Source organism: Megalops cyprinoides, chromosome 11 (genome assembly GCF_013368585.1).
Source record: "Megalops cyprinoides isolate fMegCyp1 chromosome 11, fMegCyp1.pri, whole genome shotgun sequence".
In the NCBI taxonomy this organism is placed as follows: domain Eukaryota; kingdom Metazoa; phylum Chordata; class Actinopteri; order Elopiformes; family Megalopidae; genus Megalops; species Megalops cyprinoides.
This window is the reverse complement of record NC_050593.1, coordinates 24410875-24438603: the sequence shown is the minus strand read 5'-3', so window position 1 is coordinate 24438603 and position 27729 is coordinate 24410875. Positions and strand designations below refer to the sequence as shown.

The window sequence follows — 27729 nt, the reverse complement described above, 5'->3', positions numbered from 1 at the left end:
CTCTACAAAAAAGAAACACACGTTAAAAGTATGATACAGTACAAAACAAAGGAGAACCTCTGAGACTGAAGTACATTATTGCATTTTACAAGGCACAGACATATTCTACCGTTAAAAGGAAAGATGCATAGATGAGACATTTTCAGGCACCTGGCTATACCTCTATATAAAACAATAATCCCTTACTCTTTTGAAATTATGCGAAGGTATTGCATTCTGTATGTTAGTTTGGTTAATATCTCTGGAATGTTATATTAGCCAATTCTATGAATGACAAATACATTGCTTATATACTTAGTGCACATTCAACATTTCAAGTGTATTTCAGTGGCTAAGCATTAAGTTCCAGTGCAGTGACCCCCAAGACCTCATCACATTCTGTACACATCTATTCCCCAAAATCACACACAGCAATTTCCATAATAAATACTAGAAGCGCTGCTATGTACAAGTGGTACAACATTCCTCTCTACTGGCCAATCACAATTTTCTAATGGCATTTCTAGTGGATTTGTGCCCCACAAGCAAGTCTGTGGACTGTTAAAGACGGTAAAAATAAAGGGATCCATTGCTACACAACTGTACTGACTGATACAGGGTATAAGAATCGACACCAGTGCTGTCCTCCCGTGAAACAACCTTATTACAACCACAGTATTTTGGCTACTACACCATTTCCTGTTCCCATAGTTCTGTGCAAATGGCCTACAGTTACACCTACAGTCACTACTCAGAGAAATGGTGATTCTGTGGTTCCCCTCTGCCTGCCCGTCACTCTAACAGCACCATGACAGACGTCATTCAAAGTCATCCTCGTACTCGTACTCATCCAGGTCCAGGTTGCAGTGGGGGTTGGGGATCTCAAAAAAGTGTCTCTTTTCTGTACGCAGGCTCAACTCATTGGAGATCTGGTGCTCTATGGGGTCAATGGCATTGTCGTACCTGTTGAGAAAGAAAAAGGTCATTGGTTTTCCCTAGTCAAATCTGACAACTGTGCTGTGATGTCTGCAGTTTAAAAACCCAAGGTACTTTGACTTGATACTGTGTAATGCACCATAATGTACCTTGAGTCAATGGGACACCTGTAGCTTTGTGCAAATTTGTTGAAATTATAATTAAGCTGTAATTTCTTTTGCTAGAATACAAGAGGGTCATCTCAGTTAATTATAAACAGTGAGAGGTTCAGCTAATTACATCAATGTTGAGGTGGGAAGTTTGCCACTATAGTTCTGACAGGCTAGGTGGTCAGCAGCTAACTCCGCATTTTGGGTTTAAGTACGCTAATACACGCATCATTCCAAACTTTTGGTGTCTCAGAAGAGATGGATCGTTTAGACTACTGAGCCAATTATTACGCCTCTTGGAAAAGGTTTGTCTAAAAAGCACGCATCACTGGTATAACGGCCCACCTCTACATCACTGTATGCAACAGTATTTTCACTGCCCCTCCCCCATGCTGCACAGTTCGCTTTCAAACAGAGAGAGAGGGAGCCAGAGGAAAGCGAGATGGTGAGAGGTTCAGAGCCTGCTGAAACATGCTGGAGAAGGGGAGAGGATATGGGGAGTGACCGCTGAACACCTGCACCCTGCTGTGCCCTGCGGCTCACTTACTTACCTGTCAGCTTCACCTCTACTCAGCCTGCTGCTAGAAGTCAGTGGAATTCCTAGAATTGCCACACAAAACCAGTCAAACAAGTCTGCCCTATACTGCCCTCTGCTTTTATGCTGGGGATTTAGGAGATGAACCAGCCGTGATGTTAGATTCTGGAAGAACAAACACAACTGTTTACCAGCTTTGGGTGCAGCTATGTAAGCATGAGATGATACATTCAATCTTATGATATGACACGTTTTCCAAAATGGTTTTCATGAGATAAAATGATCACTGCACGATATTCCTTGAGAAATAATGCTGACGGGAACGAAAATATAACATGACTGAACTAATTTTCTTTCCTTTTTTTCAGATTTCAAACCCTTAGCCATGGCAATTTTCATGATGTACCATGGGTTTGAGTGCCATATTGATTTTATAAAACTGATCCATAATTCTACTAAGAGGAGACACCGAAATGAAAAAGTTGTATTGATTTCCTAACACTGAAAATGACAGTAGTAACTAGCTTGTTACAGTACATGACTTTCTAATCATCATTTAAATGGTGCTGCTGGATTTGCTTGCTAGTAAACGAGTTAGCTAACAAGCTGGATTCTGAGACATCTTCATTTCTTATTAACAGTACAAAGCAGAGCTCAGTTGCTGGCTTACCAGAAGAACTATTTACTTTCCAAGTTTCCATCTTCAATAACAACTTAGCTCTTCGTGATGTGAAATGCATCAGTTACAATATTGAAGTCTGTTAATGTGAAATTATATTAAAACAATGTGAAAATTCTGTATATTGGTGAATATTATCATAACTGAAATGCAAATAAACCAACACAAAAGACAGATTGAAACTAATTGTTTTACATACTTTTTGTCATAGCACTGCTGAGTGCTATTCGACAGAAAGAGTAAAGCAAGTCAAGCAAGTAAAAATTCAACTGACATATTTTTGGAAAATGATTTTGAAACCGATTTTGATTTCGCAGTATGCTCTCAGCACCATAAAACATTCTGCCATTTTCTGATTTTGTGAATTCTAAATAACGTCTCATGTCTGGCTATATATGATGCGATATAAAGTAGTGTGTGTAAAATGTAATGTTAAATCAATTTACATATTATAGCAGGCTCCTTAAAGCAAAATAAAGACAGGGTAAGGTCTCACCCATCGTTGTACTGTTCGTTGGCTGTCTCCTCTGCCACTAAGATGTCATACTCCTCTGCAGCGTACTTCTCCCAGTCAGAGATGTCCTGGCCCTCTGTCTCTCCCTCCTGTGGATAGACGGACAGACGGATGCACACATGCAGACACAGACAGACAGACAGACATCCCATTACCCATCAGTCCTAACTCTTACTCGACACAGAGTATGTAGATATAACAGTAGACCCCTTCTGGGCTTGATCATTACCCTCACAACGGAGAATGGATCCTTCTGTTCATGGTCCAGGTACTTCTCAATGTTAAAGAACGTGTCAAAAAATATGTGGGACAGCTTGCACCTCTTCAAGTCATGAAGTGTGATCTTTCCTATAGGAAATACGGTGAACGGGTGCTTAAAGGCTTAAAGGTGATTCATTACAGATTATCACATATACACCTCATTCAAAATCACCACAAAATCATCACAAAAATGTTAAATTGTGTTATGATGCGATACTGGGGACGACAACATACACTGTGATCTGAAACACTAATAGCTGTTGGTGCAGTATGTCAAGTGCTAGACTTATGCCATTTAAAGTTATAGAACCAGTGTTAGAGTTAAGTTATAGATTACCTGCATTTGACTAGCCAATAAATACTACTAAAATAACTTCTAAACCAGTAAGACATAATGAATAATGAATGAAATACATTTTGAAAAGAAAACAGAATTATTTCATTATAGGCTTTGCCAGTTAAAATACAAATTCACTTCCAAGGAACATGTCAAGGTTCCCACTAAGGCATCTATGTTTTGTCGCAAAACAGACAGAAGTTAAAGACCCTGGTAGCTGGCTGTCTTGTCAACACTTGCTTGAAGGTACTATTCAATTCTGCAGCCACAGCACTATGTGAAATTGCCCTAGACAACGTTGCAGTCAAGTGTAGGCTGTGATGAGCTGAGCTGAAATTTTCAGTAGGCGCGTGCATAACCACTTCAAACATAAAACCTCCTGGCATCTCAAATGACTGAAATGGAGGACACTTTTTCATGCACAGATACGTTCCATTCTTATTCAACAGATTTCAACAGATAAATATGCTATAATTAATCAGATCATTTCCCATGTCCTACCATTGACAAACTACCGCTAGCTTTGTTTGTGCAGAGGATATGGTGTGAATTAAACTATTCATGAATTGTGTTGGGGCTGATCATTTTATCCTTAATGAGTAACAAAATAATATTTTTTTATTGACAGACTTCCAAAACATAATTACACTTGTAGAATACCACAGAGCATGTGTCTGTTAGGAAAATAAAATGGTGAAACAAGAAACAAATATTGTGAACAAAAGGTGGCTGTGACTAGCACAGGGAATGAGATGGAACCATTTTCTCAGCTCATGCGGTTTCTCGCAAGTGTGTAGATGATACGACCTGGTCATTGAGGGGTTTTTAGACCCTGGTACCTGGGATCTCAGGCTTGACAAGGTCCAGCATTTGGCAGAGGCAGTCCTCAAAGGGCAGGGGTTCAATGGCCATGGTCTCCAGCTTCTGGCACTGCTCCTGGTAGAAGTACTCCAGCTCATACATAGATAGGATCCCATCTCCATCCAGATCCATGCACCGAAACCAGTACTCTATGCTGCAGAGTAAGAACGTTTCCATCGTGTGCTACATGTCAGTAACAGTGCCAATGGCATCAATTTCCTCCAGTCAAACACAACCAAATATGGAAATCTGCGACAGGGTACAACAACTGACGAAGCGTCTCAAATTATTACAAATGTCACTGTAACTGTATCAAATTAAACTAGGAAAAAGAAAATGAAATTCAACAGCAGACTGACAAAATTACTTCTGCGACTACCATACCTGGTGGGGGTCTTCTTGTCCTCTTCAGAAATGAGGAACCACACAAAATCCGCGTAGCTCATTCTCCCATCCCTCCTCACTCTCTTGTCCCTTCAAGGAAGATGGACTGCAGCTCAGCACCCATCATCCATCACTATTCAACTACGCAACATTAGCATACAGCAGCTTGCTAGCTAGCCAAGTGGTAAAAATATCACAGAAAGCTTAGCTAGATAATTACTGGACATTTTAATTCAACTTTAATTCAATAAGCTCAGTGACCCAGCTTGGTAACATTAGCTACCGAATACTAATGGTCACTAGCTAATTAAATATAAATTTAAGACAGCTACATAGCTAACTAATGAAGCCCTAGAATTGGTCAACAGCTTCTGTGTCTGTCTTTTTCACAGAAAACATGTCTGTTATTCAGAGGCAATTTAACCATTGTAGCTAAATGTGTTGGTTCTTGTGCAGTGATTTTTTTCTGCTTTTTCCTCCTTCATGAAACACTATTTTGGAATTGCTAACTGCACATTTGGCTCGTTTTGCTGTGACAACCTCTACATTTGTGCAGGGGTGAGACCAATGCAATCCTCTGATACAATCATACTCAGCCAGATGTTTTTCACAATAAAAGTCCAATGATGCACCCCAGCGAAGTGGCTGGTGATTGGAGAAGAGGCACTATTCCACTAGCATCACCAAGCATCTCACAGAGGCCTAATAACTCATAGCAGCGAGATGAGGAGGCCCTGCCGATGTACCCAGTCCTACTCCTGCAGAACGAAGTTAAATTGTTCCAACACTGTGGGCTCCCGCTCATTGCCGGCTGACTGAACCCCTGCCATAGGGCTCAGCCTGTGCACGAAATTCAGAGCCATTTATGTGGGACATTTAAGCAAGAGCTTTTTACATATAGCTGTTTAAAAAAATTCCTCCACTGCCACGGCAACGATACACTGCTTTATATACTATGGTGTTAACCTATGTGACATTGTTTAAACGCTTTAAATTAAAAAAAAAGTCTGGTATATTTCGATACAAAGCTGTGGGATGAGATAGTTTAATTCTTGTGTAGGAAAAATAAACTTTAAGAAAATCAGACAACTAACAGCTCACCACAGATTGGATTCCTGATTTATTAAGTTTGTATGTCACATGCAGAATCACTGATAGCTGAAATGAGAGGCATGGTTACCTTACCTGGTTACAGTGCCTGAGAATATCCTTTCAATCATTTTTTGGGAAATTGCTGTGAGAGAAAGAAAAAAACCCCTCACATTAAAGGATATAATACAGTATTTAGGACCAGCATTACGAGTCACAAATGTCCCAAACCAGACTTAATCCGTTATTCTGGGTAATAAATCAAATCAAGTTTTACCATAACACTATGTAAGTGGAATAACTTTATGAGTTATTTTCTCCTTTTGCTGTCATCACTGCTCACTGTAAGAAAAATGCAATAAACCCAGACATTACGACACACTACAGGAAATTCACAAAAGGAGTTTCTGAACAACTGGGACCTCAGAAGAAAACATCCTATTGTCCTATTGGTCTTAATTCCTCTTATATAATGCCACACAACAACAGGATATGAAGAAGTTACATATGGTTAGGAAAAACCCAGAGAGGACAAAAACCCTTCAGTGGACTCACTTCCAGTAACATGCTGTAAGCAGCAAACAGCACAGTACAGCCACAATGACACTCTTCCATTACTTCAGTGATCAGTGGTGTGATACAAACTGGGCTGGGAGAACAGTACCTTGGTCATTGTGCCGAGCAAGGTCTCTCTGGTCAATGTAGAGGTCATGGTCTGTGTCCAGCTCCCAGAACTTGCAGTAGATGACGTAGAAATGTTCATAGGAGAAATAGTCTGTTAGCTGGTTGACATCGTCTTCTTCCTCCAGGAGGGCCACGTTCTGTTGGGGAACATTGATACAGATGGGCAGCTGTGCAGGGCAGTTATAGAACGGTGCAGAGCAATGTATAGTTTGTAAACTGGCAAGCTTCAATTTGCACTTCAACTGAGCAAGATACTCCAGCTTTGCTGGTTAAGTAAATATTAAACCGCATAAATCAATGATATGTAGGGCTATCTTTACTAATGTTCATTTGTGTTGTTAATTAAAAATCAATAACTTCTTTCAGGCTTTCTCACCCAACTTCTTGCAACTGCCAACTAGGCCTGACTTTTCTCACACTCGTTATGCTCAGGCTGTAGCCTTAGCTGACTGAACCACTCAGGAGCCAGAGCTGCTATTTTTCCCCAATTGTTTGATTCGACTCTAAGATGCTGTCATTTCTGATCACAGTAGTATGATTTTGTTTGGTAAGTAGGACTGTGATACAGTGGCTAATTTGCTTTTAGAAGAAAACTAAAGCTAAGCTACATTCAAAACTTCCCCAACAACTGCATGACACCTCTGTCATAATGTCCTGTTATTATCTTGTCTCACTCTCTGGTAACCCTGTACACATGACGAGGGTGACATAATCCCCTAAAATAACTTTATGATGATTGTCTCTGTGGCTGGGCCATTTTTTAATAGTCACTGAAACTGTCTCCTATTTGGTAATACCAGGAGGAGGGAAAGGCTGTTTTTGTTTCAGAAACGGACAGAAATTATTTACTCAGAGGTCACTTACAATAGAACACAGCTGGTGAAGTGATACACAGTATGTCTTGAACAGAATTTGCACTTCACATAGAATGTTTGCTTTAACTGTCAACAGATTTTAATTATTTATGCCTCATTTCCACAAAAGTCTATACACATTCTCTATTTTCAACATGAAAATGCTTCCTCACAAGAATCTCTACATCAGTTTTCTAAAAATGACTAACTTTTCACAAACATTACCAAATACGCAAAACATTAAACTGGAATGCATGCAAATTTTTAGGAAGTACCTCACATCTGTGCCTCTAGTCAAAGCTTGTTTTCCCATCTCCTTTATCTACAGGGCATGACTGTCCAACAGTTTCATGCAGATGTACATATAAATTGAATTCATAGCTTGACAATGGTATGTTAGTCCTGTATATATTATGTGAGCAGTAATATGCTTTCCATTCTTCATTGTAATTAATATTTTCATCATGAATTATAAAGGAAACACTTTTTATTCTTAAAGTGCTTGACTGATTTTTTTCTATAAACATACATTTCAGTGAAATACACTTGAAATGGCTTATTTCAGTTCTTAATGGAATAGCTTTTTCTTGAATTCAGTTGCTTATATTAGTGCCATGAAAAACTGATTGCCCTGGATAATATTTATTGTGAGAAAAAGACTCAACTCATTGTTATAAAAAATTCAGTCCTTGTTTCCTTTGCATTACCATGTTATTACAGAAACTGTGTTTGACAAGGAAAAAATGTCTTATTAAAAAGGAAAGAACCTGCAACAGAACTAGATAATTTCTTTGTTTCAGTTAAAAAAAATACAAACATTCATTTACATCTTTGTTTTCTTTGCATCACCAAGTTGTTGTCTTACTCTTGTGCCATTTAAAACAATTGATTAAATATGTGATTAAATATGATCAGTGTTTTAGACTGTTTCGTAGTCCCAGGATGAATGTATCCGAGCTGCCCTGGATAACGGCATTTGCCTTGCAAAAACACCACTTGGAGCACAGTTTAGTTTACAGTGTCAGAGTGTAAAGTTCACCTTCCACCTCCTCATCACTCACACAAAAAAACATGCAAACCACCTTCTTAAGGCATGGACACCATCGCTGCAGTACAGTGAGCCTGACCGGAGCAAGTCAGTATTCCACTAAACGAAGACAAAGACAAGAAAAACCTACTAACCTGCAGAAAATTGCTTTTCCTGAGTTCTGAACATGTGATTCTTCCTGTCCAAGACCTGTTCACGTTATAAAATATCCTCTGAACAACCTGTCAACAAAAACAGAAAGAAAACACTTAACCTGATTAGGTCAGTGACTATACAGGCAGAAAACACAAATCTGTGCTTCATCTTTGACAGTCGGTCATTTGCAATGGAGACGACAGGGACTACAATGTTTATGTCATTGTGAAGTATTACCATTTTTAGCAGCTCACATAACTGCAATTTTAATGGCTCAATTTACAAGTTATGAAATATCTTTGAAAATATGACCTGACATTCTGTCAGCCTGAAAACACTAGGGAATGTTTTTGGTATGTTTTTGTGTTCACAACAGGCCTCATCCTCAAACTTAACCTAGTAAATGGTGTATAGCTGCAACATACCAATTTGTCCTCTTGTATAAACAGATATAGTTTTATGTGGCAAACCAGGCGTCATCCCTTGATGACGTCAGGTCTCCAGTTTCAAAGATACTGGATATAAATGAAAAAAAATCAAAACAATGCATAGGGTTGCCTTTTGTCCACCCTGCTCCATTAAATTAAAATACAAAACTCGATTTACCTGCACAGGGTCTGTGCAATTTAACATGATAAATCTGCAAATGTCTAAATCAGGACTCAAAAACTTCCTTTTGTTAAATCAGCACAATATAATGACCTGGTTCAGACAAGACACTGAAATGTTTCCATCAGAGAACGAGAGCACATGGTCTTCATAGCCACTTACTGTTGTAATGTAGCGAGAGTGAAAATCAGACGCCTCCTTCAGAAACGCAAGACCAGTGTGTGTGTTTACCACATCCTGAAAAACACGCCGTTTAACAATGTTAGCTCTTTCCCACACCGCGCTCAACTGTGAAGGAAATGGGGCAGAATTCATTTCACATGCCAGAGACCAAGGAAGAGAGAAAGAGAGAGAAAAAAACTGTTAAATCACTTTAATTATACTGAGTCTCTGGAGCACATCACAGAGAATGAGTGCATCGCTTGGTTTTTCCAATTAGAGCGATAAATATGCGCTGCGGAGTGGGATGAGGGCCTCCACTAGAGGCGTCTGGATGCCCTCAGCACAGAATAAAAGGATGGTGGGGAAGCAAACAGCTCGCTTTCAGAACCTACAGAAAACAGCTGCTGCGGCTCATGTCTTCTTTTCCATTCATCAGTGTTAAAAAACCTTTAAATGCACTGTATATACATACTTAAATGTATTATTTATGTGCTGTGTGCTGTACTGTATATGCAGGTAATGAAAGGCTCTGTTGCCTCCACTTTTCTTCTTTCTCTGAAGTGAAATTTTGACGTGCCTGCGTATGCAGGCAATAAAATTAAAGCCTCTTACAGTATTTTCGGATGAACACAATGATCTTTGACCCTTCCCTCGCAAAATCAAATAATAGAAAAACACATAAATCATTTCCCTTATGAAACCGGTGGGGGGGTGGCGATGGTGGTCAAGTCTACTCTGCGGCAATACTTATTTCATTCATCAAAACAGTCAAAGCAATTGCAGTGGCTGCGAGATACAGATTAAACTGCGGGTGCCAGAACGCATCTCCACTGTAAAGTAGCTGGAGGTCTGCCGGACCGGGGCTGCCTCTCCATCCGGAATACCAATGACACGCCTCACACAAGCCAGCAGTGTGTAGTCCGCAGAGAGGGCCGGCACAGCCAGCCCCACTGCTCTACTGCAGAGCCAGTGCTGCAGACAATAATGCCCCAAAGTCTGGCATTACATGCATTTCCCAGAGCATTAAATGTCTGTTATACTATCCATGTCATCCTTTACAAGGCCTCGTCATCATTGTGTTTGAGTAAAGAGAAAAATATTAGCTGCACATAGTATCAAACAAGCATACATTTTTTCCCCCACCAAAATGGTAGTATTTAAAATGGATGTTTTATATTAAAATATACTAACACATCCATTTCAACCACAAAGTGATGGGGTATTGTCCTTGTTTTGACACACCTGAAAAGTGCTTTAACCCCCCCCCCCCCCCCCCCACACACACACACACACAACTGGCCCCATGTGAAAATACAATCAAAATAAACACGCAGGGACAGGAAAGGGAAGGGATGTATTTTCCACTTTTCCTTTGCGATCAGGAGTTATGGACATCAGAGACCAGCCTCCAGGGACAGACTGCCTTTGCCCGAGCAGAGACAACGATCTCTGAAACACCCCCCCCCCCTCCCTGTTTTCACAGCCCCCATACCTGCAGGAATGGAATAAAGTCCTCTTGTTCCAGGTAATTACAGCCAGGCTTGGCCAAAAGGTGAACAAATTTGGATGCGTCATCATGACAGGTTTGCAGTGTTCTGAAAAGCAGGAACAGATGGTTTCAGGATATATCCTCACTGAGCAAACAGTATAGACTCAGTGATCATTCCCCTCAAACACACTACAGCTATGGTTCCCCCCTTTAATTATCTCTCTCTGGTAGTACTAGCTGCTTCAAAAATTTTACTGATCATGTACCCAGCTGTGGTACTGAGGGGGCAGTCCTCAACATTTTGCAGTGAAAAATCATTGTTTCATTAGTGGAGAAGACCCCCACAATGCCATACAGGAGAGCTCATTAAAGATGAATTAATCCTTCTACCTTGTAGAATTTAATTCACACAAAATTTAAAGACTCATTCCAGTTTATCACTGCAGCCTGGAGTCGCTATACCACAGCAGCGGAAATCAAGAGCAAACAAACAATATTATACACAGGTAATGACAGAAAATTGATTTAAGTATCACTTTGAGTCAAGTAATTGCATAATGTGGTATTATCATTTAAGGGATGTAGAGTCAGAGTAATTTCACTGAAATCAAGAAGTACTCAGTGCATTTCATACACTCGGATGCAGAAATCCATTCCAGCCATTTAATTTCCCAACTGTACAGCAGCTCTTAATGAATGAGCTGTTTGAACAGGTTTCATGCAGTCCTACTGACCCTTCAGAATGACGTGTACTCTCAGAGGACTATTTACTCGCATTTTTTTCAGGCCCTACTAACACCATTCTGAGCCAACCACACACAAAAATTGTAAAGAATAAGACACTTCACTTAAAATTCCATGATTGCTATTTGTTTAAAAAAAACCCAGCAGCGTAAAAAGAAAGAGCAGTCACAAACGCAACAAATATGGCCTGTAGCCACTGTTTGACTGAGGGTGCTAGGCAGAATGTGGAAAAGAACTTTCAGCACAAAAACACCACTGTCTTACTTCCTCCACATTGCGATGAACTTGTGAACGGAGACGAATCCCGTCCTGTCGCCTCCAGCGGAGTAGAACAACGGGGCTTTCCAATAGAGAGGACACTCACAGGCCTGCAGAGACAACAAGCGCTTCAACAAAGACCTCAAGTGTGCTTCCTTCACGGCGCTGCCAGCTTCACACTGCTGACATTGTGTCTTCTACACAAAGAATCCAGACGTCTTATTGACAACTAATAGAAAAACATTCGTCATCAGTAACCATCACCAATCACACAATGTCAATCCATGGAAAAAAAGTATGTATGCTTAAAAAAAAAAAACAATGGTTGAATGGTAGCCTCAATTTTGAAATGAATGAATACTTTTTATTTACAAGTATGTGAACACAAGTCTGTCTGTTAACCCACCTGAATGCACTATTGTGGGTGGTTTGCACTTTGGCCAGGTTCTCACTAACCTCAGAGAGCTGACAATGGCCAGGTTCTCACTACCTCATAGAGCTGACAACCTTTCCCACAATCATCTAAATGTGCTGAAGCAAGGCAACTTAAGGAAATGTCTACTGGTTGAGAGAAACCTACATGCAGCATGAACACCTTGAACAACAAATTAAAATAGGTCAAGAAAGTTAAAGTGCTAGACGCCTCCTACCCTGTGAACTTCAATAAAAGTCAAAGTAACTATCTGTGTGAAGTACATACAAACGTTTTTTGTGAACTGTGTTTCATACAGTACATCTAAAACACAAGAAAGTTTAGCGATTAATCACATTGAAAATTACCCAAATGATCTTGTCTCCTTCATTCTTTTCTGCCGAGATTAAGATCACTAGCTGCTAGCAGAAATAATGTGTAGGATCTCTAGCAAGCAGGCTTCACCCAACATGAATAACAAGTGGGTGTTTTACTGCTGCGTTGGTGCAGAAAAGTGAAATGTAACAGCTGTCATTTTTCCTCCTCTGACCCCCCCCCCCCAAAAAAAAAAAAAAAACTTGGATGGTGAGAGCACCGGTGGATTTGGAGAAGTGGTCAGATACTGCAGGCCGTTTACTTAAAATGTGACACGAATAAACACAAGAGAGAAGCAGTGATTATATCTGTAAATGGCACTGTTTACAGTGATAATAGAGTTCACATATACAGACCTCCCTTAGGAAACCCAGCCACCAATTTTACTGTGACCTCAAGTTCCCTCCAGGTCACCAATTGCATACCACAGCATAGGTGATAGTATTTTTTATTGGTTGAAAAAAGGAAAAAAAAAATTCTCAAACTTGTAAACAGTTATAAGCTTGAGTTAATTACACTAATGAAAACGATTTTGCTGGGTGGCTAGAGACTACATGTTACAAATCACACTTACCTTGGCAACCTTCCCCATGTCCTCAATGGTCGCCCTTTCATTGGGGAATTGCGAAAATATTTTCTCAATCCTGGAAATGAGAGTGTCAATGTTGAGATTGGCTTTTGGCCGTCCTCGGGGGAAGTAGAACTTTGGAATGCTTTCACTTAACGCTGGCGTAATTGGCTCCTCTTTCTTGACCTGAGCCTGCCAAAACGGACAGAAATAAACACTGTTAGCCAGGGGCTCATCCACAGCTCCCATTCCTCAGCCCCATTTAAAAAAGAATTACTGTTGCTCTACAAATCCTGTCTCTGTGAACCTTCGCTAAAACGGCTTTCAATTAAAACTTGTGATGTGACATGAGGTATGGGTATAATGCACTGCTAAGGGTCATTTAGGAAGAGGCTGGGACCTGAGTAGTGCTTGAGGTTGCAGAACATACTGTCATATTTTGAAGGTAACGCTAATAACCTTATTTGGACAACTCTATTCCTAGGCTTAAACGAGACACCATATACAAGCACACCTATACTTAAAAAAAAAAAGCCGAAATAGACACCAAAACAAAACTGTGTGTATAAAAAACACAAAATACATCTATAAATTACGCATTTGGTCACCACCCAGTCAAAAAGCAATTAAAAACACATACTGTGTAGATGCAGAGGGGAAAGCTTTGTTTGTGTCACTGCATTCATGATAAAACTTCTAACTTTCGGTTGGTTTTTTTGGTTAGCCTTCATTACATAAAATGCTATTTTGGAAGTTGAAGTCAAGATGAAGGTTGGCACCCACATGTATTCTGAGTCAACTGATCTAATCTTTGCTATAAAAGATAATTAGGCAAGGTTTTATGCTCTAAACATCCTTGAATGAACTTTCAGACACAACAGCAAATGGAGAGTGGTGTACTGGCTGGCAGCAGATAAGAGTACCAGGGAGAAACAGTCCTAAAAAGACTGATCAAGTGCCAGAGGATGACTTCAGCCAAGAGACACGTTTGGTCTGGGAGGACATGGGACTTGTGGACATAGATATCCTGTGACACTTGGTCGGTCTGACTGCGATCACAACGGATCACACTCAGGGAAGCCATTCTTGACACAGACATGTGCTGGTGCTTATACAGCACGAATATTTGATTCTGTTCTGCGTAGCCCAGGACATTGCTTCACGCCCACTGTGCTACAGAGATATGGAATACATCAGGATTTGCACAAGATTCACAATTACATGTTAAAAGATGAATAGGGATCCCGGTGTTTCATGATTCATGGGAAAGACTGAACAGCTAATCACATGTAGGAAATCCACCTTTCCACCTAATCAGCTTCCACTGCAAGATACTGCAACAAAGGTTTTAATAACGAAACATTTCAAACCTCAAGGAAACTACAGAGCATTTCACCGGTTTTCTCAATCAATGGTAACTGAATGGTCAATTACCACTTCGACGTGTAAGACTGCCAGTTGTTTCAAGTTGTTTCAGTTTTGCATATATGTGGGTTTGTTATAAGGCAATCATCAAAGGACAAGACGGGACCCTCTGTGCCTTTAGGGGCCCAGGCCTTTGGTCTTCAGTTCACTGTGTGTTATGTGGCTGTTCTGTGAGAGGACAGCAGAGGCACGGTAGCAATCAGTAACCTAAAACCCAAAGTATTTCAGTGCCAGGGTGCAGCTGTGAAGCAAAGTGTGTGACCTAACACTGTCTCCATATGACAGAGCCCATCTCCACAGACAGGGAGACACAGCTTTGTCTACCATACGTTTAACAGGACCGGGGGGTTCAGTTAAAGACATAATAAACATAACTATACCCCAAGGAGTTCCATGAAGGCAATTAAGTGTGGCATAGAGGTAAAATAAATCCTCATACAGGAAGTAAAATCATGAGTATGACCACAGAATGTCCCATCCTTTTAAAGGTTTTTACCATTACCTTCAATATGAAAAAATTATTCTGTATTGTTTGGAAATCGTCAAATAGTAGAGCTTCCAGTCAATGAAAGTCTTCAGCTGATGTACTGGCAGCAGCTCATTATTCTTCTGACCATTCAATTTCAAAAGGCCACAGGATGAAACAGTATTTTTCCTCAACAAAGTACAACAATTTATTTCTGAGCGATCTAAACCATGATTTACTAACCAGTTTTCAGAAAGAAAGACCGACCTCCTACTGCTGTTTTTGGGAAGTCTTACAGGACAGGCAGAACAGAAGGACAGGCACATCTACCCAATGTCATCTGAGCAGCTCATGAGCATCTGGGCAAGTTCCGGTGACAACAGAAGCCTAGCCTGCATACTCAACCTTACTCCAGTGGATGAACGACAGTGTATTACTTCACTGAGCTCCTAGTCATTGGGGGCAGACATACCTGCGCTCAAACACGTAGGGCTCAGGATACCCTTAGAACAAACACCTTAACTGACTGAACCACTCAGGAGCCCTCATCTTTCTTAATTCGGTTGTTACGAAGTATTCACTTAAGAGAGCTTGAACTAACAAGGCCCAATATTAAACAAACTAATGAACTAATATTAAAAAAAGAAAACCTTCAGTATGCTCTGTTAACAAACATGTCAATAATTTCATTAAATTAGCAACTAAGACATAAATTATACTTCCCATTGAATGCTTAATTTTAAATATCTAAATATTCATTGTTTATATAGTGTACACATCAGAACAAATACACACTTAAGATGACTTAAGTGCTAAAGTAATCAACCCAAGCAAATGTCAGATAAGCTCATCAACAACAGAAAAGCCACTTAATAAACTTTCAATCTGCTAATACAGTTGGAGGAACAACCCCGAGGTCTCATACTCTACAACACATGGTATTATGGCCATTACGTGCTAAACTCTCACACTCTGAAACTCCCATACTAAACTAAATCAAAACATCAGCATGACCCAACAATCTCGCAATCTGATCTATGCACTAATGCGATGAGCCGGGCAGCTAACTCTCCTTGAGCATTACTGCACCTGGAGATTAAAAATACAGAAGTTCATCTATTCCCATACTGAACAGCACACTCGACACACACATGCCCATGTAGAGCTTTGCTGTGGAGGAGATGAAGGAGATGAAGAAACACTCTCACTTGTGATTGAACTGTATCTACATATATGGCCTGGAGCAGATTTAGGTTCGACTCCAACGCTGCCTGTGAGTTTCCAGTCGCGATTCAAGGCTCCTGCTCTGTGCTTTGGTGATGACTTTGTTGTTTGGATAAAGAGGAAACCATGACAGGGAAAGTGACCAATGAAAAGGACGGCACATCCAAGGCCCTTGCGAGATACTACGTTCACGTTCGGAAACATTCCGCGTGCCAGAGGGATTCCGTTCAGCACAGCCCGCGACAAGATAAATGCTGCTGCTCTTCCCTTCTTCACCAGTGTCAGACATGTCTATAAAAGGGAACAGACACCTCCAGCGATGGAGTGCCGCTGCGAGTCCCCTTCTCAATGCTAAGCACGAGGAAGTTCCAGCCGCTAATCCCCCTGTGACATGCTGCTAGCCGAACACGGCAACCCAGCAGGGCAGCACCGAGATCGCCCGCCCCTGCTCAAACAGCCCCGTACAGTACAGCCTATGTAAAAAAGGCATACGCATCAAACCACACAAGAAAAGCAGAAAAAAGATCCGGAAAACGGGCCCCTCGCTGATAAAATGAAAACAACAACAACAACAAAAAAATTAGAGACAACCTGCCTGTCCTTGCTGGAAGGCTTTCAGCCTTTTCTTGAAGCGGGAGGGAAGCACAAAATCGCAGCCCCGGGCCAGCAGGGCCAGCTCCTTCCTCAGGTCGGGGTCCTGTCGCAGAGAGAGGTCCTTCATCCTCATAACGCCGCGCCGTGACCGTAACCACCTCCGGTAATCGCGGCGGATAATCTTCCCCTGGCCGTCCCCGCCAGACGCTCTCCTCCGCCTGGCTTTATCAAAGCCGGAGCCACTTAGCAGCGAGCAGCAGCTGTGCCTTTCAGCCCTGCAATACTCCACCGAGCCGCTCTGCTTCAGCCTGTTGTTCTCTGTACATCCAAGACAAGCTGGCTGCGATCAGAAAGCCCTATCCTGAAAAGTCACAGGAGGGGAGATAGGGCAAGTGTGTGTGAGTGCATGTGGGGGGGTGGGGGGTGGGGGTGGGTGGGTTTGTGGAGCTGGCCTTTCCCGTTTGCATTCCACAGCTCACATAGAAGGTTATGTAAAGAAACAAACCTGTTGTTTTGCAGTCCTCTGATAGGAGGTCCAGTTAACTCTTGGGATGCAGCAGAATGTCAAGATTACATCCCGCGTGGGCCTCTTTTCTGCACCCCCCCCCTCACTCTGTGCTAATCTCCTTCTGTCACAGGCAACTCAAGCTGTCTCCTTTGACTGAAGTATCCAACTGTTGGGTTGAGGTCTCTGCACGTTTTTTTTTAAAGCCTCATGGGGCGACCACTTTGTACTTTGATGTACGCTTGCCACTCCCGCTGTTCTCCTTGCTGCCAGAACAGAGCTGCAGTGTGATGACACTAACATTACTGTACCATGGTAACATTATTAAAATCCAAGTGCTCCCAGAAATCCAAGAAACCAGTCTCTTCTTACATATCCTTTAGTCCTATCGGTTTAGAGAGTGTGTCTAAGTTTATGTTCACTTCATGAAAGCTTATGTGAGCTACTGAGGGTGTTGGGGGGGGGGGGCATGCGTTAGTCTAGCAGAGAACAGGAAGAAACTGTATCCTAGACACATCCTATATAAATTCTTAATGTCTTTCTTCCCCAGCTTCCAGCCATGCCATCTCTTATTATGGCTGATAGGGTCAGTCGGTGGTATGCAGGGTGGTGGTGGTGCTGAATTCAAAGAATGATGGCCTAGCTAGTCTGGGACTATTAAAAGACCCTACATGTTCTGTTTTGGCAAAACCGAAGAAACAAGATCTGGAGAAACAAGTTTATCTTTAGTCCACCACAAACATCCGCTCTCGGACTGACAGCTATTACACATCATTTACATGCAAGAACGCTGACCCAGAGCTACAACAACATTTACATATGTACATGGTGGAGGAGGGCACTGGTAAAAAGGTAGTTTCATTCTGAAACATACATCTTATTAACAGGAACAGAATTGAGGCACAGCTGAGCAGAAATGGGGGGGTGGGGGTGAACGCACTCGAGTGGTGAGGTGGCCGACCGCATGACAAGCTGCTGCAAAAATAAAGCACATCCCTGGCTTAAACGATCTGTATTTTTAGATGGCAGATCAGACGCAACACTGCACAAATCATTTAATCAGAATTCCACTTCCTGTTATTCCCTCAATAACAGGATATTGCGCAGTTTTGATAAGCCTGAAAAACAGCTGTTGGAAATGTATTTGTGCCATCTGCTTTTGTGTCCCTGCAGCGACAGGCAATAAAAGAGGAATGTATGAGTGAAAGTAAACCAACTAGAAATGAGTGATCTAGAGTTTCTTCCATAACCAACTATTACGCTATTAAAATCCGTTTCATTGACACATAGGAAAGGCTTTCTCTTAGCTCTAATGGCTAACATTCAACAAAAGAGCTTTCTTTTCAGGAACAGTGTGAGCTGGTACTGACTTGAATGAACTGATGATCTGTCTTGACAAGAGAACGGAGCAGTCAGTACACACTGATTTTTTCCAACAGAATCAGACATGTTTTTTCACACTGTGTCCAGTCAGGTGGCAAACTAAATGGACAAACCCCCAGAAAGCCTGCACTTGCCCTGGAGAAAAACACTAACAGCCAATACTAACAGAGGACCTTCGAACATTTCAAAAGAGGATGTTGTTAAATCAGTAGACACTAGACCTCCCTAGAGCACTAAAGATTCGACCCTTGAGAAACACTGATATGTAACTTCAGAAATACACTAGACAACACAGTTTCACCAGACACACCATAAAGGAAAGGACCAACCAAGAACTAGAACACCTTGAACTGAGGTTACAGCTCAGTGCAAACTAAACCAATTAAATCAGCAACCAAAAAGCAATACAAATGATACAAGATAAAAACATTAAAATGTGTTTTGACCTTGGAGCCCTTCAAAAGATGCAAGAGCCTAATAATGGAGAATCCTGATGGTAATCAAAGGAATAATACAGTAGAGGCACTGAAGCTTGTGGTGAAAACAAATTTTGACTGAGATATACATGGACCAATGGGCAAAAAGAAACAGTGAACGAGCCCTTTAGATTACACTGTATGCAGATAAGTGACGGTGTGGACAGCGTGGTACTATTGACTTTCTCCTGTTGCATAACACCCATATAAACACCAAGTATAAAATGACAGAACTGCCCAGCAGCCTGTGGGAGGGCGTAAGAACCAATTAGACAGTTCACAGAAATGGCTTCTGGTGAGGTGCAAAGGGCACCTTCAGCTCTTCTCTTTAAAAATAGAAAACCCTGGGAAAATGTTTGGTTGAAGATACAAAGCAGTGTTAATGCCATCCATTTTTGCATTCCCACCAAACACTACTTTAAAGTGTTAAAAACTTTGCTCATACTTCCTAAAGTGTTTTGGAGTAGCTCAAGCAACTGTTGATATATGTATAAAGTAAAGTGGTTATTCAATGACATACCAGGTGCATTTTGACAGGGGATGAGTAGCCCTCTTGCAAACTCACTCTCTTATGCCTGAAATAATCCACACCTACCTACACCAGCCTGCTTCAAAATCCATGTTTCTCCTGTTTGTGAAACCAACACAACGGCCATCCTCTTTACTGACACATGTAACATTTCACGACATTCAATGCCGCCTTGGAGGAAGAATTTCCCTTTCATTTTCTGATTTCAACAGTCTGCACCCATTCTACCCACTTCAACTGCAGGCAAGATCAATGTGTGCAGGCTTGCTCGGCCCTAAACCCGACCAGCACTGGAAAGTCCTGTCTGTCCTATCCAATTCTGTGTCCTAGACAGGACATTCACTAGGATTAAACAGAAATCTGTGCAGATTAAATACCGCTGCAAGTTCGGTGTAATTTACAAATTACAAGTTAAGCTTTGTTCCAAGGTTAACAGACAGCATAGCCTACTTACAACAGCAAGATGTATGAAACACAGTGAGAGTTGTCTAGCATTAGGGTGAAAAGGTACTGTTTGTGTCCCACAAAGTAACTCAGAGTAAGAGTAACTCAATCTCAATGAGTGAAAACACTTCTACAAGTATCTATGTATAATGTGTTACAACCAAGGATAAAGTACACCAATTATTAGCTCACATATTTTTTTGTCTACACCTGTATGTGAAAAGATACCAAAAAAATTAAAATTAGGCACAGCACACACTTTGATAACTATTCAGATAACTACTGAAAAACAACTTGCTTTCTTGAACCTCCACCACCAAGAGTGCAACGCTACACAGACTATACTGTCAGGACAAACTGCTAAGCCTCTACTTGACAGCCTGTGTCATTTCATTCCTCTGTCCATCAAAATGAAAGCAGTTTCGTTTTGAAGAACTATTTCCTTTCATAAGTCACAAGATTAGAGGCTTAAATTTTAAATGATAGTAAAACCAGAATGACAAAGCATTCAGTAAAAACATTGAAGCACCCCATAAAAACCATACAATGTGTTCATAGTGCAGATCATTAGGTTTGGAAGAATCTGATGTGGGCCATTAAAAAAGATCATAATCTACACAGTTCTAGTTTTGTACTTGTGAGAAATTAAGGTTTTAATGGTAGAAGACTGACTGAATCCTGTGTAAAACAGGGGGAACAATATACTTACTATGTTTAGTTCTATTAAGGCAATAATGTCATGAAAAGCACTTTAAGATGACAAAATGACATGTGTGGACACTGAATAAAAGGGAACTTAAGTTATGGCATTCTTCCACAACAAAAGGCATGAACCAGACAACTGAAGTACCCACCAAATGAAAACACACTAAAATATGGAACTACTTCAGAATCAAACAACGAAACAAAAACCCACTGTTGCTCCGACTGAGAAGTGAGGCGGCAGTGTAGCATAGTGGTTAAGTACATGACTCCCTCTGAGACTGGACTGCTCATGTATGCTGGGTTATAATACCTGACACTTTGATGAGCGCTCTAATCACAGGCACTCCTCTCCTTTATTATGCTTTTGTTCTAGCCATGTGGTGAGACTGATGTGCACACAGCCCACTGCCATTACAACACACAAATAACTGATACAGTTTATGTCGTGCCCATGAATGCGTTGTGCATGCTTTACGCATGTTCGCTAGATACAGGTAAGCTTGACAAAAGGTCAGGACACAGACCATGGTCAAAAAATATTACTTAAAATATTTCCAAAAGCTGAAGAAAAATGTAAATGATTTGATGTAAAGGTCGTTTCCAAGGGCACTGATCTATCCATGGATTTATAAATGCGTCCTAAATACGCTCAACAAAATTAGATGTCTAGAAGATAAGAAAATTGATCTCCCACTATTACCTTTACAATTAATGCATAAACGAAGTCACTTCTCTGTACGCTGCTGGCAAACCAGCAACAAGAACACTATGCTGCAAACTCAATTCTGCCTGCTTAATTCCTGCACAGGGGAACCAAGGCTATCTTTATCAGTGTCTTGTGTCAAAGAGCAGCTGTCCTCAGCTGCATCAGCATGACGTTAATTGAATTTTTGAACTAATCCTTTGAAGAATGCATTTGTATTCTGGAATTTCTGCGGCTTTCTTAAAATAGAGTATTACTTTAGGCAGGGATCAGAACCGCTTTAATGCACAGCGACATATTGCGGGCATATGCCGCTTACGTCACATCAGAAAGTATGAAATGCTCAACAGTTGTTCCGTCTCCTAAACACCATGAGGATCACTGAAGCGATGGAGACAGCCTGAATGTGAAAGGCAATGCCACCTCACATCCATCAACCCAATACCCCTTTCACATTGAGGGGAAAAAACATTAAACAGAAAAACAAATACAGCCAAGTGTATGACAGATTTGATGCCTACAGATGCCTCCTATCAAAAGACCATTATTTGAAATCTACAAAGACAATATAAAAATTGTTCGCCACACATGCCTTTCCACTTGTATGCATTTATGGTTATATAAATTGGCCATTTCTTTCAAAACTTTCAAGAAGACTAGTTTAGCTTTTATTACTTGTGCTTCTATGGTTACTGCCTAACGCAAACCCCTCTGGTGCAGCAAAGATGGAAATGACAGAGCAGCACACCTTCTTCCTTTAGTACATAACACACAGCCCACCTGTGTTTCCACTTCATGTCCAGTTTCTCAGCCTGATGGATGACCCTCACCTGGCGCTACCCGCAAGTCAGCGGCTCCACCCTCTTGACCCGATGGCGCAGAACTGCTATGTACTTCTAACCAAGCCACCCCCATCATGGCCAGCCAGGGACACACACTGAGGTCAAAATGTGAGGCCTAGAGGATACAGCTGCATCATTAAAATAGCATACGAAATGAGCGTGGAAGAACCCAAATGCTTCTATGCTTCATGAAACATCACGGGGCAGGCAACTGTCCTCTGGTAGTGTTACGCCTTACTTTTCCTTTGGTCAAGTTTTTAGAGGGATTTAGAGGGGCTATTCAGTCCTTGTATATTGCATTTGGTCCTGAATTCTTTTTTAAATTTTCTAAATCTTTTCTTTTTTTTAGGTAAGTATACAACATTTTTACTTCTTTGCGAACACCAAACTGTGGACTAAGTGCCGAAAATATTAATGGCTCAAGTCATTAGCTCCCTAAGACAGCATACTAAAAACTACCCCTTAATCACAAGATGAGATTTTAGAGTTTTATAAATACAATTTAAACTGATCTGAGATACATCAGTTCAAGGAGCCACCTGAAGATATGTATGATATCCCGAAGAAAACCCAGTCTTTTATGTCAAAGAGCAAGCAATTTACAATCAGAAACAATTCAGTTAAAAGCCTTCCACAGTACGGAATAAAGACAGGAACTCATAGAGAGAGAGGAGAGAGATGTTTCTTTGCCATTGCTAATGTCCAGCACAGTCCCGCTGGCTTTCCACTGTGCTCTGATATGTCAACATGCTGGAACTCTGGGGCACGTGGAGACAGCTGTCTGGGCAGCTCAGCGTCATCACATTTCAGGGCACTCACATCTAGGAATGTTTTCTTCACCCCACTGCAGAGGGCAACTAGCAAGAGGGCCGACTACTACAGCTTTTAGGTAAAAAAAAATAAAAGGCTTGGACTAAACAAAGGAACTATGTAGACATGAATTACATGCTCAAGTCACTAAAACAATCAAAGCTGTCTGTGTTTCATACCCCTGTCTGTTGGTTATTTCAGTTAGTTTTCATTAGACTCACTACAACTGAATCTCTCCATAAAAGGCACTGAGGACTGACAAAACTATAACCCACAGAAAGTGTTCATTTGTACTGTATGGATTATTGTGTATTTACATGGTATTGTGCATTTATGCACTTCGAGATACATACAAAGTACTATTGCCTTTTTCAAACATAAGTTAATAAAATATATGTAAATAAAAAACAAAACAAAAAACAAACACCCTTTATATATAAATGTTCTATGTTAAATGATAATGAATGCGAACTGCCGATATTTCTCCACACAACCTTAGGAGCCCTTTTCCAAATCCAATTCACCACTCGAAACACTGCTTTAGCCTCAGTCAATAGAAAGCACATTATGCCTACTTTTAACCACTCCATAAATTAATTCAATTAAAATGCACTTGGTTCCCATTCCACACTGAGTATTTGGGTGGCACTGCAAGACTGAAAGGTGCTTTCACAACACTGCAGACGCACAAACTCCTCAAACCCAAAGCTGATCCCATTTCAGAATGCGGGAGAGGAATCCCAACCCCTCTGCAGCGGCAAGGCCGGAGCAGCTCAGCATCCTCTTGTGGCAGGAAAGGGGAAAAGTAGGGGTGGAAACACAGATCACAACATTGTGTCCTGTCAATCAGATGTCCCTCCCACAGCAGAGACAGCAACACAATGCCCAGTGTGCTCAAGTAGGAATTACTACAGAAATATAGCAAGTTATTGCCAGTTGTATGTTTCATCCCCAGGCATCTCAGAAGACATTCAAGCAGTAAAAGAAAACAGAAAATCCAATTAAAACAAAGCACTTTCAAATTCCTTTTCCTTGGTTGCTCGGCCCCCCCCCCCCCCCCCCCCCCCCGCCTCCAGCATTCAGACAGCGCAAGTCACAAGGGCCCAACTGGTAAACAGCCCCTTAACTGAGATTCTGGCACATTTCAGCTGGCAGAGCGTGAGAGGCACGCTGAGCCCAGCAGTGTCCAGCAGAGAGCGGCCAGCTCGTTCCCGCAGCACTGCGTCTCAGGGCCGCAATGGATGGACGGCGGCCAGTCCACTCCGCGTCACACGCTCACGCTGCAGGCCTGGAGCGGTGCCCGCTCAGCAACCCGGCGGCACTCCGCTCTGCCGCTCTCCAATCAAAGGGCCCAAAAGTGCACCGTCTGCAGTCTTCCTCACATCCGACACAGCCAACAAACAATACAGGAAGTGTTGCAATCATATCTAGGCTACAAATCTGACGAATGTGAGGGGAAAAAAATGTGACAGGTAACAAATGTAACATGAGAGCTCACTAAGGCTGCATACACGCCTAAAAGGACTTTCGGGTCGAAAATGTCTTGAAAAAGTTGTCATACCTCTGCAGCTCCGTGTTCGTACACACTCATACACACGTGCAGTAGTGTGGAACTTACTACCTAATTTTAAGAAATCCCTTTTTTGTCCTCTGAAAACTAATCACAAGTGTTTTAAGATCAAGTGTTGCAGGAATGATAACCTCAACACAGATCAAAAGCTTCAATTCAACACGCCAATGTTAATCTGTAGAGCCTGAAAATCTGAATGCAAGAGCATGCAAGACCTAAATATAACCAGAATTGCTTCATAAATTGCAATCAAAGATATGGTTTTCCTGCTTACACAGGCAAGAGCCCCCCAGGACAGTATTTCATATGATTTCATTAAAAAGGCAATATACAGAAAATAATTCTGCCATTTTTTTTTTATCAAAGATTCATTTTAGTGTTAGGCATCTGAACAGATGGGTACTGCGCAAACTGGAGAGAACCCCTAAACCGGATGAGAGTGGAATTTTTCAGTGCACCACAGCAGGGCACATGCCGATTGGAGGACAGGCGGCTCTGACATCACCGAGGGACTCTGCAGTCAACCCATGAGACATTAGTGGGTGCCGCAGCTGAGAGATGAAGGAACCCTCGCACAAAACCTACACCTGGCAAAACTAAGCCAATTTATCCCACAGCTGTAGGCTCCCCATCAGTTTCAGCTGTTGTCAAGCCTGGAGTCAAACCTGGGCTTTAAGACTCAGAAGAATCACTAAAGCTGAATGAGCCGCTCTGAAGCCCTTAATTATTACTGCCCCTGCAATCAACCACTTTTGACTTCACCCTACCATACACCACTTAACAGCTCTAAAGACCCAGCAAAGGCCATTGTCTGGTTGCGTGTTGTAGTCACTCAGGATGACTAATACTGTAGCATCCTATGGATTTGAAAAATCACCAATATGGACATACGAAGTGTCCACAAATATGAACCATTTCCTCAAACTGTTGTATATCAAACGTAAAACCCATTTCAGTCACAAATCCATGTGCTTTACCCCTTGTCCCGCTCACCCTTAGAGTTGCGTCAAAGAACCAGTAAATGACTGTTCTTACCTTTTTGCTGCTGACCGATCGGCGCAGTGCTCTGCAGTTGGACCCTGCTCGAGCCTGTCCACTGTTCCCAGAGGGCAGTGCGGTTGAGGAGGGACTCGAAGGGGCGTTCCGAGGCGAGGAGGCTTTTTCCGTCCGGTTCTTTGGAGACGAAACGTTGTTGTTCTCACTGCAGGCCGACACCTTCCTGCCTCTTCCATCGCTCAGGCCCGCGTCGATCCACTCTCCACTCTTTATCCGTCTCAGGCAGTCTTTCAGCATCACCTGAGTGCTCACCTCACTCAGCCAATTCAGGAACAGCTCGTCCACTTTCATTTTAAGAACTGGCTGGAGGACATGTGGTGAAGGCATTTTTACTTTCCTTTGCTTTTTAGAAGCTACCCTAGGAAAGAAAACACCTGCCAAGAGAAGGTAATAATTAGACCCTTCACAAAAGGTACAACTGTATAAACACGTAGCACAGAAATATAGAGCAGTACACTGTACATATGAATTCGTTTTTTTTTTTGGTCTTATGCTGACAGATGGTATACATTTTTTGTATTGGTGCTGCTATGGAGCTGTGATTCATAGTATTCTTAAGCCTCATTAAGTACATGTTTAGATCATTGGTATATATGAAGATAGAAGATAATTTCAACATGTTGAGTACATCTTTATACCTGTGTATTTGGTATTTCAGTGCTTGTCCCAGTCACGTATCTACGTACATCACCTGGGAACTATGTTGATGAGTAGTGTTTTGACGGACCAAGCCTAATGGACTGCAACGTATCATGGCATCATAATCCACCTATACGCTTTCCTTTGTGTCACTAAAATATCTGGCCTTGGAAACTAGAAGCATCACTCGTTTGCCCTCTGGACAGCTTCATCATCTCGGCTCAATTAGCAAATCCTTCAGTAGCCTGTTTTGCTTTTGTCTATCTAACCATCAGGCAAGCTGCCCATCATATTGAAACACTATGTTCGCCGCAACAATAGCTAGCTAGCCAGACAGCAAGCAATCTGTCGAACTGTGTGTGCAGCATGTAACACGCAAATAGCGTTGGCTAGTTATACTTAGCTAGTATCTAAGGAATACTTACAGGTTTCCCGCCGGCTTTCAAAGATAATGAATGCCCTAACAATCCGACACTGTGTCGAGAGTTTGAACCACGGCCAGCTAGCTAGCCAGTTAATAAACGTTACTGACTTCAGATGCGTTTTACTGAAACTCGTTTTAAGTAACCTAGCAAACTATCTAGCTAAATTAGGTCAAGCTGTCAAGAAAGCTAGCTGTCTACCGAACTGCCTCTCAAGGACAACTCTCCGGCATCATTATGCATATTATCATTTGCTACAAAATACAGACCAACTTACTAACTAGCCATCAGTTCACTAGAGCGGCACCAGAGATAGTTAGCTAATGTTAAATATTACAGTAGCTACATATTAACTAGCTATACTACCTACTATCTCGCCAATCTGGCTACGTTGTAATCTAGTCAAATGCTTAGTTGATCACAAACAACTACCTATCAATCTCTACTAAGTTTGTGCATTTCACTTCAGTATTTAGTGACCACGTGCACACAAATTTATATATAAAAACAACACTGTATTAGAAATAAAATGCACCGATAACTGACAAAACGTAGCTACCTTAAAATCACGATCTAACTAGCCAACTATCGCTCAAAACACGACGCTAGCAGGCTAATGACAGCGGCCTATTTGGCTCAATGGCTAACGTTACTTTTCACTGCCCCTGTAAAAGTGCATGCAAGAAAGAGGTGTAGTTCTATGGAGAAGTCCTATTTATTATGCCTAAGGAACATTCTCAAAACTTTCATTTCGTAAGAGGTTACTTTAAAGTACATTCGCCCATAAATTACCTGTTTCCCAATATATTGGAAGCGTTCACATTGCAACGCAGTTCACACTGGTCTCAGGCTCTCGTTTACCCAGGTAACCGGG

General features: G+C 41.5%; 1 protein-coding gene across 2 annotated transcripts; it reads right to left on the bottom strand.

Annotated features, from left to right (window-relative positions):
• Positions 1-27699, bottom strand: ppp2r3b (protein phosphatase 2, regulatory subunit B'', beta). Of its 2 annotated transcripts, none has more exons than XM_036541109.1 (14): positions 27648-27699; positions 25774-26168; positions 13069-13254; positions 11714-11817; positions 10709-10811; positions 9217-9291; positions 8445-8531; positions 6389-6545; positions 5821-5869; positions 4636-4725; positions 4230-4405; positions 3022-3140; positions 2775-2881; positions 1-942 (listed from the first exon to the last, which is right to left on the bottom strand). In XM_036541109.1, the coding sequence occupies exons 2-14, from the start codon at positions 26119-26121 to the stop codon at positions 798-800; spliced, it is 1746 nt and encodes a 581-aa protein (XP_036397002.1). In that variant the 5' UTR covers positions 26122-26168; positions 27648-27699; the 3' UTR covers positions 1-797. The 2 variants fall into 2 exon arrangements, with proteins under 2 accessions (XP_036397002.1, XP_036397003.1); XM_036541110.1 differs by lacking the exons at positions 25774-26168; positions 27648-27699 and adding exons at positions 16773-17132; positions 17277-17321.
• Between the last annotated feature and the right edge of the window lie 30 nt (positions 27700-27729).

Excerpts from the sequence above, each read along its gene's own strand:
- ppp2r3b (XM_036541109.1), bottom strand. The coding sequence starts at position 26,121 with ATGCCTTCACCACATGTCCTCCAGCCAGTTCTTAAAATGAAAGTGGAC. Across the intron at positions 9,292-10,708 it reads ACTTTATTCCATTCCTGCAG|GATGTGGTAAACACACACAC; the intron begins GTATGGGGGCTG and ends CGTGTTTTTCAG. Across the intron at positions 4,406-4,635 it reads GACAAGAAGACCCCCACCAG|CATAGAGTACTGGTTTCGGT; the intron begins GTATGGTAGTCG and ends CTTACTCTGCAG.